The following is a 12,280-nucleotide window of genomic DNA, read 5'->3' as shown; positions in this document are numbered from 1 at the left end:
TGAGATTATTTACTTCTTACACCTTCCCAAGGTTTAAGGCCAACTGATAATATTTGTATGCAGGACTTTAAAATCCATTTAATGTGACTTTTCTAAAGGGAAATTGTGAAATCAGGGTAAATATTGCCATCTACTGGTGCTTATCTGTAACTGTCGTGGCTGGCACGTGATCAGCTTCTTACTTCCGGCGCAGATAACGTAAAAACTAAAGGAATGGTCAGTGTCGTCATTTCCAGCCGGGTATAATGCACCAACAAACAACCTTTATAAATACGTTTTTTTCTCAACATTATGATTTGCCAAATGCGGGGAATTACATAACAATAAATACAAGTGATTAAAGTTCAGTAACGGTACAACGTCCTCACTGTGCGACACGACGTCGCCGGTAGTGACGTAGCTGTCTCATCCTCCTTGTTTTTTTTAGACAGGCTGCAGCGCGGGAAAACAAGAAGAAGAGCAGATGTGAGGGTGAAAGAGTTTGGAAATACAAATTATCTTGCCAACCTGACAGCTATGGATGCCTCGGAGGTAGAGTTCCTCGCCGAGAAGGAGACGGTGAAGATTATTCCAAATTTCAGTTTAGACAAGATCTATTTGATCGGGGTAAGTAAGTGAATAACTTTGTCAATGCGTTGTTTACAAGGTTACAATGGACTGTTTTCTGTTGGGTTAGGGGTTAATTTAAAGAGTTTGAGTTTAGCCGGATACTGATAACTTGCATACCGTTAGTTACATGAACTCAATAGTTAAGGTTAGCATGTGTCAAACCTCTCAGTCTGATGTTGAATTGTCACACATTTGGGGATTCAGACCGGGTCGCTTCTCTGTTACGTGAAGCCCGTAACGTTAACTGTAATCTATGTGTGGCAAGCCGATTTAGCTTTTATTCATTTCTGGAGGGTCAAATCATTTTTTTGATATCAGGAATTCAATTGTTACTAGTTATAATTCATTTACTAGTTACAGTTGAATTCCTGATATCAAAAAAGGATTTTGATTTTGAAGTTCAAATTGTATTTCTGATATAAACAGTTGGCATTTAGACTAGTTGAAATGGAATTCTTCATATCAGAAATTGGTATTTTTACTAGTTTAATTGTAACTAGTAACAATTGAATTAATGATATCAGAAATTAGCATTTGAACTAGTTCAAATGCCAACTCCCATTGAAATGAATGAGAAAAACGATGCAAATCTCACTAGTTAAAATCGCATTTCTGATATCAGAAATACACATTACAACAAGTTACAATTTAATTTCTGATATCGGGAATTTGCATTAACTAGTTAAAATTCTATTTTTGGTATTAGAAATAAACATTATTACTAGTAAGAATTGTTTTTTGATATCCTCCAGAAATGAATAAAAGCGAAATTGACTTGCCATATCTATGCAACGCTACTGATTATATGATCAAAAGAATGGGAGTCAGTTTTCCTTCCTGTGTGTATCCTCAGGGCGACCTGGGTCCCTTCAACCCCGGACTGCCTGTCGATGTTCCCGTCTGGCTGGCCCTAAACTTGAAACAAAGACAGAAATGTAGAATTGTTCCTCCTGCGTGGATGGATGTTGGTAAGATATACAATGCATACCCATCTTTAATATATATATACTGTATGTACAAGCTGCAGGAATAACTGACCACTTCAAAATAGAAACAATGGAAAGGTGACTTAAATTCTGGGATCAAATGTACATAATGCACCAATTTGTCACAACTAATTACTTAAAGTAATCCTAACATTGAAATCCAAGGCTCCATCCATGTTCATCATTGTTGCATCAGTCCTTGTTATTTCCATTAATATGTGGAAATAAGAACTTTAACGCCTTTTTATAGTGTTCATCATAGGTTGGTGTGTTCTATCATTGTATTTCGGACAACAATGAAGGTCTAAAGAAGGAAAAAAAAATCAGGCTTTAGCTGTAAAAGATAACTAGTTTTAAACAATTCATTCATTAACTCAAGAAAAGTAAACTACATTTCAGTTCGCCTAACCTTTCCTATATGATTCAGTTGCTGAAAATACTGGAAATAGGACGGCACTTCTTCATATTTTGACATTTATACTGATTTCTTCCATCTGACAGTTCGGCACATACAATGACTGTTTTTGACCTTCCTGATATTGTGCAGATAAACTGGAGGAGATGCGAGATCTTGAGAGGAAAGAGGACACCTTTACGCCTGTTCCCAGTCCGTACTACATGGAGCTGACCAAACTGCTTCTGAACTTGTGAGTCTTTTTATAATAATCCCCATTCTTATGGTATTTAAACTAACGTGCTTTACAAGCTCCCTTATTGTCTGTGTATGTGGCACTCTATGCCTTACATGAAGGTTTATGTGTCTCTGCAGTGCGTCTGACAACATCCCTAAAGCGGATGAGATCCGCACGCTGGTCAAAGACATCTGGGACACGCGTATTGCCAAACTCCGCCTCTCCGCCGACAGCTTCATCAGTCAGCTGGAGGCGCATGCCAAGGTACATCATGAAGAGTCTCACGCTGAGCCTTCTGTTTACACAAACTGTTAATATGATATTGTAAAGCTGAAACAAAATATCAAACAATTGATAAAAACATTTGGACGGAAAGTTATTTTATATTATGAGTAATTAACAAAAATAAACATGAAATTGTAACATGGCTACGCATTTACAATCTCATTTGAATGGCCACTGTAGGATGTGTTGAATTCAAGAATATTGTGAGCAGTGGAATTATGTTTCTGCTCTAAAGGGCATCTTTAAGTAGTGAAAATCTGTGAACATTCATTAGGGAATGCGAACCTTGGAGTGCTGTAATTGTTTCTTAATAACAGGATTAACAGTCAGTGTCTTGAGATGATCTTTTTATCCCCTCATCTTGTGGCCCTACTGCTTCCCTTTTCCCTGCCATAGTAAGATCCAGCAAATATGAGCTTAAGGATTCACAGCAGTTATTAAAGAAAGAATATTATTTACGCTTGTTAAAAGCATGTGTCCTTTGTAACTCTGGCCCCTCCCCTCTACAGCTGGACAACCTGACTCTGATGGAGATCAACACCATACGCGCCTTCCTGCTCGACTCTCTCAACTGCTTGTACAAGCTTCGCTCCAATCAGCACCCTGGGTCCAGTAAGGGACAGTTCGCTGACTTTTAAACTCAGAATTCAAAGCCTGCTGCACAGGTTGTCCCCTGATCTCAAGTCTTCAACTACAGATTGTTCTTTCTCACCCGGCCCTTCATTACGCTAAAGACTCTTTTTCTCAGAAATGTAATTCAAAGATATCTATCAATGACCTCTTGATGGCAACTGAATTGGACTTGCTTTTATTTGTTGTGTGAGACGAGCATTACTCTGTACAAATGAAAAGCATCTAGGCTTTATATGTATCTTCTGTTTGAATTATGTGCATATTTAATTTAATTAAGGATGCTCGCTGTAGTTTAAAACTGCCACCATTGTTGTTAATGTCAAAATAAATGTATTTGTGTAGAGTTCTAGGGTATAGCATTTTATTCCTGGACTAAAACAGATATTTGAAGAAGTCAGTCTACAGAAATGTTTCACTTTTTTGGTCATGTTGTATAGAAATTAAATGAACGTTACTAGATGCTCTTGTTTGTCGGAGAAGAACAAAATAAATGGCTACTTAGTAGTGTAGGATTTAAGTTGAACATAAAGGGAATTTGTCCTTTACCCTAAGTGAAGTGCAACAAAAGAATCATTTCTAAAATCTAAAATAGATGTTTTGTGGGATGGAAGGAAGCCGATAGATTCAACACTGTTTCATTCCAAAGCCATTGACATGTGTAGCACCCACAAATGGACAAGGGTTGATATTTAACATTTTAGAAATATTTTATTTCTTTTTTGTCTGAAATCACAGCCATATATTCATAAATACCTAATTACTACATTCAACAAAGAATATATTACATTACAATGAATTCAAACAAGTACATTTTAAAAACAGGATTTCACAGCATCTAGACATCCTCCACTGAGTAATGGGGCTATTGCATGGGCGTGCGTGGGCTGGAGACAGGGAGGCGGGGGGGTGGGGGTCGTTGGCAGCTCTCCTCAGCGTGCCTCTTCTGCTCTGTAAAAATGACAGACTACGTTCTGTATCAACCTGATCCCCTCGAATGGCATGGGCCTCATTTATAAAAGGTGTCATGATTGAATTCTCGGAGATGCGTTAAGATTCTGTGTTTGTTCTTGGCATGCACATATTGGAAAGGTGTGAGACGTACAGTAGACACTTCAATGTAATCTCGATCTCTGGTGTTATGGGTAGAATTAACATCATGTGGACTGCAACTCATTCACATGCTCCCAACTTCTTGAGGCACTTGTATTTAATATGCTGTATGTAGGGGTGGCTGTGCTTTTGTCTTTATAAATTAGTTATTTTGCACATTTGAAAAAGTGAATCAAGATTTACTTTGAAGTATTGAATGCCCCCATTCTGACACCAACTTTCCCACCACAATAGCTTGTGCAGCGTTTTAAATTCAAAACAATGATCAATGCCACTTTTAATTGGAGGAAGTCAGGAAAACGTTTGGCTGAATCCGGGGATGAACTGTGGGCAGGTTGTACATGGGGACGGCTAAATACACCTTTATATTTTATCAAGTTTTATTCTAGTGTGATTTCAAGGCTTTTTTTAAAATGTGTTGGCAACTGCAGAGGAAGATGGCCATTCTGTTTTGAACGTTTGGCTACCTTATTGAAACTCAAATACAAATGAACAATCCAAAATGATTCAGTTTATTTAATTTTGGCACCATGTCCTCTCATGGCTGCTGATAAGGGCTTGTAAGGCAAAACATTATGCAAACCGTGATATTGTTGGAGTCTAATGCAATATAATGTCAGAGTGTGGAGTGAAAGGTCCAACGGTAGGATAAAGCAATAATAACCAGTTTCATCAGCTGGCTGCTTAAGAGACTCTTCATGTCTTTACAAAATCAAGTATGTCAAGTGACCAAAGTCAAAAAAGAAAAACTGTCGCTGTGGGTTTCATCTGGTTTCAGTATGAGAACATCATTAGCTAACTAGTCCTGCCAGCAGCAGTGACGCTGAGCAGAGGAGTGGATGCTGGGTGACATGTTACTGTGAAGGGAGGGGTGAGAAGGTGGGTGCCATTTCTCAAGACCTCAGTGAGCTCTGCTGAGCTCGGACGCTGTGGTTGGGTGAGGAGAGTGAGAGGAGGAATATATCCTGTTCTCTCTCTCACTGTTAAATGTCTCAAAATGAGCTGTTCTGGCCAGCAGCAGTACAAACACTAAAAGCAAGGCTTTCTTTTCCAACCCAAAAAAGCATAAACATATAAAAATGGCAGGCTTTTTTTCTTTAAAAGAACAATGATTAAAGTAATAAAAACATACAAAATTCTTTTAAGTCTTCATATTATATACAATACAAGGCTGAAGCACCTTTTAGAATTCTTATTCTCAAATTTTCTATTTTGAAATAAAACATTTCCTTAATTCTTTCCAAAAAATGTGCATTCTCTAAGTTCTTCCCTAATTCCAACAGTTCTTTGTTGTAACACAGTACCACCAGGTAGTTCTTCAGCTTTTATTCTTAAGTGCATTTCCAGTTCAAAAGCTCATGTGGCCACTGTGATAAGATCAGTCCCGACTGGCCAGAAGCCTTCGAAGCGTTCGAGTCTCTGGACGACACCCCCCCTGGGGCCGCGGCCCCTCATTGGCAGGATTGTCTGTGTAGCTGTGGCGGGAGGGATGCAGGGACTTAACAATAGAGCAGCAGGGGGCTGAAGAGTGACAAGCAGGTGCATTATGGGTGATCTTCAGGTGCTCCTGGCCCATGCTCTCTGGGTTGGCTACATTGGCACACGGTAGTGGCACAGTCCCTGGCCACCGTCCTTCACTGTCCTGTCTGCTGTGCGTTCATCCACCACTCATCCATTCACTCAATTCATTCATTCATCTTATCCAGCCAGTCTTATTCTCCTCCTTGGAACCATGTGGATCAGGCCATGAAAAATAAACTCTGGGTATCAGTCTGAAGGGGGATGGCGGGGGGCCATCAGGGCGGCGGGTCGGGGTCACCTGGGAGGGTAGCCCTTGTAATGGCCGCCTCTCGGCCAGTGTGTCTGTGGCAGCGTCAAACACTTCCTGAAGTGCTCCAGCTCGGCTTGGAGCTTCTCCCTTTCCACTGCCAGCTTCTGCCTCTGGGACATCAGCTCCTACAAGACGGAAGATGTAAATATATATTTAAGTTTAAAGAATAATCACAACAAAGAGGATGTGTTTTCAGCTCCATGCTAATAATACAAAGGTGGTCAAAATAAAGGAGGAATCACAATGTGAGAATACTGTGCTGTCAATTATTATCAAAGAAGTATGTGTGGAGAAGGGAACTGTTAAGAGGTGTTTGCAATGTGTGCTACTAGGCACTCTAGTGTTCTGTGCATGCTTCTTACCCCCATGTTATGAGATAGCTGCTCAGCGGTCAGGCTGAGGTTGTAGTTCTGAGCTTCTAGTCTTCGACACTGGCTCTGCAACACGTGTCGCTCCAAACCTTGCTCTAGAGAACCAGCGAGAGTGAGAGACAGAGGGTTAGGGGAACAACCTGATATTTACAAACAACTGAATTCTAGAGGAAGCATGAATACTGCCCTCTAGTGACAAATGAACACAATTGTTTAAAAAAACTATTTTCTAGGAATACAGTATATGGTGACACTAAACTATGAAACAGCCAATGAGATATGAATGGCTTTTTCAGAGGGAGGGGTTATGTATCCGTCATATAATAGAAAATACATCAAATCAACAGTTATGAGATTTGAAGCAGTACAGTATATCACAGCATGTTTTAACTGCAGCTGCTTACCTTCAACATATTCCTGATAAGCTTCAAATATGGACTCAATCCCCTGCCACTTGGAAACGGGAGCCTCCTCTTCCTCCTCCTCCTGGTCCTCCTCAGAGTCCTCTGGACCCGACAGGTCCTCCCTCGCCCCCGAGGCCTCCCGGTGGAGGCCTGCAGAGAAGTGCTGCCCGTTGGGCTGAGGGTGAGCGTGTGAGAGCGGGTGGGGAAATGGATGTGCGTTGGAGTGAGATTGTGAATGCTGCGGCGGCCGTCCAGGAGCGCTCTGAAGCTCCGGAATGTTGTAGTGGACCGAGGACTCCTGCAGGTGGGACGACTCCGACATCCCCGCGGCTCCACCTGAAGAACAAGATGGGAGAGAAGGGAGATCGTGTTTTATCACTTTGCATTTATTGCAATAATGGTAACATGACTCATCTAGGGATTTCGATTTGGTGCAAAATGCCGCAGCAAGGCTTTTAACTGGTTCACGGAAATATGATCACATTTCCCCCATTTTGGCTTCGCTCCACTGGCTGCCAATACATTTTACAATTCATTTCAAAATCCTTTTATTTACTTTTAAATCCCTAAATGGCATGACCCCACCATATCTTTCTGAGCTGCTACACCCTTACACGCCCACCCGCCCTCTAAGGTCAGCTGATCAACTGCTCCTGAACGTGCCCAGAAGGGGGCCATTGCTTCTCTGTGGCGGCTCCCACACTGTGGAACGATCTGCCCCTGCATATCAGACAGGCCTCCACACTGCCTGCTTTTAAATCGCTTCTTAAAACCCACCTCTATTAACATCTTTCAGAGCGTTGCTTTTATTGCTTTTAAATTGTCTATCCTTTTTAAATTGTACTTCTTTTATGGTGTGTGAGCTGTGCTGTGTAATCTTTTTGTATGTTTTGTTTTGTTTATTTGACTGTACAGCACTTTGGTCTGGAGGTTTAAAGTGCTCTATAAATAAAGCTGTATTGTATTAGATCCTAATTTTTCCGTGCATATGATTTCTATGAATTCATATATTAAGTTTGGAATGCCGGAAGAATGACTTAATGGCCAAAGTGCCAATCCAAACCCAAAATATCAGTTTACTACCACAGAAGCCCATAAACCAATCATTTCAGCTAAAGATAATACGATTGTCACAGCAGCAGGTTAACAAGGCATTGCACATGTGAGAGGGAAAAGTTATATACAAGTTTATTTTTCATGCAAAAATATACTTATATACACTAAAAGTGTCTATTTGCCGATTTGTATGTCAGCGCTGTTGGTTGGATAATGCATCATTGAAAGATATCACCACATGGGTTCTGAGAATTTGTAACCGCCATTTTTCAAAGATAGATTTCCAGATAATTACTTAGTAAATTATTAATTGACCAAATAAAAGCTTTGTGGCAGACCTGTAACATCCTGTATCTCAGTGTTATTAATGGAAAGTTGTTTGTCTTGTCACTACACTGTCCTGTTGCCCATTGGCCCCCCCGCAGAGAGACCCCTCCCATTGACCCGTTCTGCTTACCTTTATGTTTCTGCAGAGCCTTCTGAGTGGACTGAAGCACAGATTCGTGGAACTGCTGGGCAAATTCCTCCGGGGTGAAGCTGTCCCAGGGTTTAGTGCGCCCGTTGACGCTGTGAGGACCCTCTTTAGCCTGCAGGGGAAGGGGGGGGCGCAAGCTGTTCAGCAGGCTGGAGCTCCTCTTAGAGACCGGCCCCTCACCGGGCCCCCGGGCCTTGTCAGGGTAGACAGCTGGAGAAGGGGGTTCCTTTGGTCTTAATGTCTCCCCAAGGGGTTTTGGGTGACCATTGGGGGACGCTGGGCGATATGAGGAGGGGCTCTGCGGTCTGACACTGTGTTGGCCTTCTGATTCAGAGGGAGGCTGGGCGAGTGCAGAATCTGCAATCATTTGAACATGTGTTAGTCATGATGAGGTCAAGATCCACATTACTACAGATGGAGCACTGCAATTAGCAACACATCTCACCAGAAATCTGGGGTGGAGGGCTCTTACACAGCAGACGAGGGGCATGTCTAATGGTATCCAAGGTTACGCTCTTTTCTTTAATGACCTGAAGGAGCTCCACCACCCTTTCATTATCGATGAGACAGAGGAACTAGTTCATAAGTCACGTCTGTATATATCTTAGACAAAGACCCATTTCTCCTAACGTGTGTGTGTGTGTGTGTGTGTGTGTGTGTGTGTGTGTGTGTGTGTGTGTGTGTGTGTGTGTGTGTGTGTGTGTGTGTGTGTGTTACATGAGGCTGAATGTGGCCTAACAGCATGGGAGGCAGTGCGCTGCCATCTGAAGGCTGCAAACTGTAAATCAAAAGGATTACACTAAGATCACTGTAAGCCCACTGCTGCCACTATGTGTGTGTGTGTGTGTGTGTGTGTGTGTGTGTGTGTGTGTGTGTGTGTGTGTGTGTGTGTGTGTGTGTGTGTGTGTGTGTGTGTGTGTGTTTAACTGCAAGTGTCTCCCAACAGAGCCTTGACACAAGTCCACCTTTTCTAACTAGTGCAATATAAAGCCTTACATTATGCTTCAAAATATGCTGCAGGTAGTAACACAGGGGTTAGAGGTAGACATGATCATTGTTTGACCCCTTTATTATTTCCTTCAAGGCTCGAGTCCACATGCAGTATTCATGAGAACGCAGCGCATGTAAAGCAGGCAGAGCTCAGCTGAAGTGAAGCGTCAGCAAGCTGTCGATCCGACTGAGAGTAAAGACTACTTTTGAAAGAATTAACTCTGAAATGAGATGTCAAAGAGGAGAGACATGATACCAGCAATGGACGGGGATGTGTGTATAGCATTTAGGGGGCAATGGGTCACTTCTGTAAAGTAATGCAGTGGTTTCTAACTACCTCTCCTGTCCCTTGTAATTTGAAGTCCTTTCATTTAATTTGAAATTCTAACATTGAATCCAGTGCGTGAGTTTCCTGGGCACACACATTCTTAACTTAAACAATACCGGAACAGCAGTTTATTTAATTAAGAATAGCTAGGAGGCATCTTTACGCACAGTTAAGGCTTTCACTAATTAACGTAGTTCTTGAAACATAATTAAGCAAAACAGTTAGTAAGCAACACTAAAGACCCATATTAAGATTAACTGTTTAACAGAATCACCCATTGTGTCCACCCAGGTTTATTAGAGCAGCTTCAAACTTGACAAAATAAATAAAAAAGTGTGAAATGGAATATTTCTGTGTTTATAATCACAACTCCCTCACCTCTCCTCTGCTGCACAGTGACGTGGGACAGACTGAACGTGGTGAGGAATCGCTTCTTATCCTCCAGCTCTGGTGCTCGGTTCATGTCCTCCGGGGTGAAGCGTGTGCTGAGTTGGGGCGCCGGCGGAGGAGTGCGTTTCGGTTGCGAGCAAGATGGTGAGGGGCTGCGCTCCCTGAGCCTCCTCCTCCTTTTTCTCCTCTTCTGCTGCACCAGCTCATCGCGCCGGCCCACTGTGGTCAGGCCAAACACTCCCAGGAAGTCTAGTTTCTGTGCGGAGAGGCAAAAGAACATCTTAATGCATTGCTTTGTCATGAGTGCTTGTAATAACAACAGGAAGTGATTATTTGGCAGGTGTTTTACCTCTGAGGAGTCCTCCAGTTTGAGTGGCGGCTGCTCTGCTACTCTCCTAAGATGGGCTCTCACCTCCTCTTCATCACTCTCGTCATACGAGTCATCCAGCTCGTAGTAGTAACCTGCAACAAGCAAAGAGTTCAGTACTGACAAACCACTTGCTCTAATAAAGTTAAGCGTTACACAAAACAAAATGTAGCTTTCTAAGAGTGCAAATGATCAGGTGTAGTGCAACAGCATGGTGGTACCTTTCTCCCTGGCCTCCTTTCTCCTCTTCTCCTCCAGGTCTAACTTGCTGACAGGCCTCCGGTGCTGCTGGAGGTATTCGTCATAGATCAGCATTGTCTCTGGGCCCGTCCCCACATTGGCTACCTGTCCCATGCCTGTCCCGGGGGGGATTCCTAGCCCTTGTCCATGTCTGCTGTGCCCCGGGTGTCCCTGGAGGCTCTTCAGTCCAGCATTGCTCTTCATGCCTCCCTCCATTTCATATTGGCTGGGCAGGGACAGGGTTGCCCTCTGCTGGCTAAAAAAGGACTGGGTGGATTTCTCCAGATCAGCAAGGAATGTGCTGGGTTCCGGCAGGCCCGGAGGACCCCTCAGTGGGGGGTACTTCTCCATCACTCCCCCTTCTCTCCTTCGCGCTCCGTCCTCATATTTTGCGTGCCCGGGGGGAAGCCGACTGAGCTCGTAGTGTCCCATCCCTGAGGGCTCGTGGTTCCGTCTGGACTCTGAGGCGGTGTCTATAAGAGAGGCAGGGTTCCACAGGGTGGTGGGAGGGTGGTGTTCACGTGGTGGCTGGGGAGGTTTGGGGGAGATGAGGGGTGGAGGGGCGCCTAAGTGAGGGTGGAGGTCCCGGCTTCCTGGTTCATGGTGATTTGGTATGGATCTGTAGAGATACAAAAGAATCATGTAATCTGTTAAAAGTACTGCACAATGCCCGTATTCCAAACACCAGAGACACACCATAGTGCTAAAATGCTATGTCTATTCCCCTTCATCCCTGTTAGTATGTCTGAGGGGTTTAGTGCCTGTGCAAGGCAGAGTTATCAAGCTCAGACAGAGTAGCCCAGAGCATGTGGCCAAGGCACACAATGTCCAGGCTTCTTTTTGATCTGACACACACACACACACACACACACACACACACACACACACACACACACACACACACACACACACACAAGTAGTCATTGTTGATCCCATCATTAATTGTGTGCTGGGTTCATTCCGAGTGCACTGGGTAACTGGGAGGTTACAGGCAGGACAACTCAAGAGGTGTTGGGAATGTTATTCACCCTCTCATGCCTGACTTGCCACTGTGTGTNCACACACACACACACACACACACACACACACACACACACACACACACACACACACACACACACACACTTCAGAGTGACAACTGCTAAGGAAGAGGCCAGGACAAATAATTCTCCTGATAGAGAGGCAGGCAGAGAAGAGAATAATCAATGTGGAGAGTAGAGAGAACCATGAATTTGTAAAAAAGGAATAGTCAATGATATATGAAGAAATATAAATTTATATATTAAGGGAGATACTTGGGAAGAGATACTTGAAAAGGAATAATGGTATGGATGGTGGAGAAGAAATGGTCACTGCGAGAAAGAAAGGAAAGCAGATGGATGTCTCAAGAGTCTTTCCAAATCAAGCCTGGCAGGAACGCACTGTGCAGGACGCACTGTGCAGGACCAGCAAATGATCTAGGCCTCCCTGTTTGTGTTTGCATGTGTTTGCATGTGTGTGTGTATGTGTATGTATGTGTGTGTGTGTGTGTGTGTGTGTGTGTGTGTGTGTGTGTGTGTGTGTGTGTGTGTGT

At 43.2% G+C, this 12,280-nt stretch overlaps 2 protein-coding genes across 2 annotated transcripts in view; one reads left to right on the top strand and one right to left on the bottom strand.

Moving 5' to 3' along the window:
• Nucleotides 1-357: 357 nt before the first annotated feature.
• gins2 (GINS complex subunit 2) lies at nucleotides 358-3,972 on the top strand. The gene is made up of 5 exons (XM_010773404.1): nucleotides 358-606; nucleotides 1,463-1,577; nucleotides 2,143-2,242; nucleotides 2,365-2,491; nucleotides 3,022-3,972. The coding sequence occupies exons 1-5, from the start codon at nucleotides 517-519 to the stop codon at nucleotides 3,148-3,150; spliced, it is 561 nt and encodes a 186-aa protein (XP_010771706.1). The 5' UTR covers nucleotides 358-516; the 3' UTR covers nucleotides 3,151-3,972.
• Nucleotides 3,973-4,287: 315 nt separating this feature from the next.
• LOC104951716 (genetic suppressor element 1-like) overlaps nucleotides 4,288-12,280 on the bottom strand; it is a 9,319-nt gene continuing 1,326 nt past the window's right edge. The window contains exons 2-8 of the mRNA XM_010778450.1: nucleotides 10,689-11,326; nucleotides 10,450-10,562; nucleotides 10,089-10,356; nucleotides 8,375-8,749; nucleotides 6,862-7,197; nucleotides 6,449-6,552; nucleotides 4,288-6,211 (exon numbers count right to left, since the gene is read on the bottom strand). Of these exons, the coding sequence (XP_010776752.1) occupies nucleotides 6,071-6,211; nucleotides 6,449-6,552; nucleotides 6,862-7,197; nucleotides 8,375-8,749; nucleotides 10,089-10,356; nucleotides 10,450-10,562; nucleotides 10,689-11,326 (1,975 nt within the window). The 3' untranslated portion in view covers nucleotides 4,288-6,070. The remainder of the gene's footprint in view (nucleotides 6,212-6,448; nucleotides 6,553-6,861; nucleotides 7,198-8,374; nucleotides 8,750-10,088; nucleotides 10,357-10,449; nucleotides 10,563-10,688; nucleotides 11,327-12,280) is intronic.

The sequence above is a fragment of the Notothenia coriiceps genome, unplaced genomic scaffold, assembly GCF_000735185.1.
Source record: "Notothenia coriiceps isolate Sejong01 unplaced genomic scaffold, NC01 NC01_scaffold00000339, whole genome shotgun sequence".
NCBI classification, from domain to species: domain Eukaryota; kingdom Metazoa; phylum Chordata; class Actinopteri; order Perciformes; family Nototheniidae; genus Notothenia; species Notothenia coriiceps.
The sequence above is the reverse complement of the archived record's forward strand: the minus strand, read 5'-3'. Positions and strand labels throughout refer to the sequence as shown.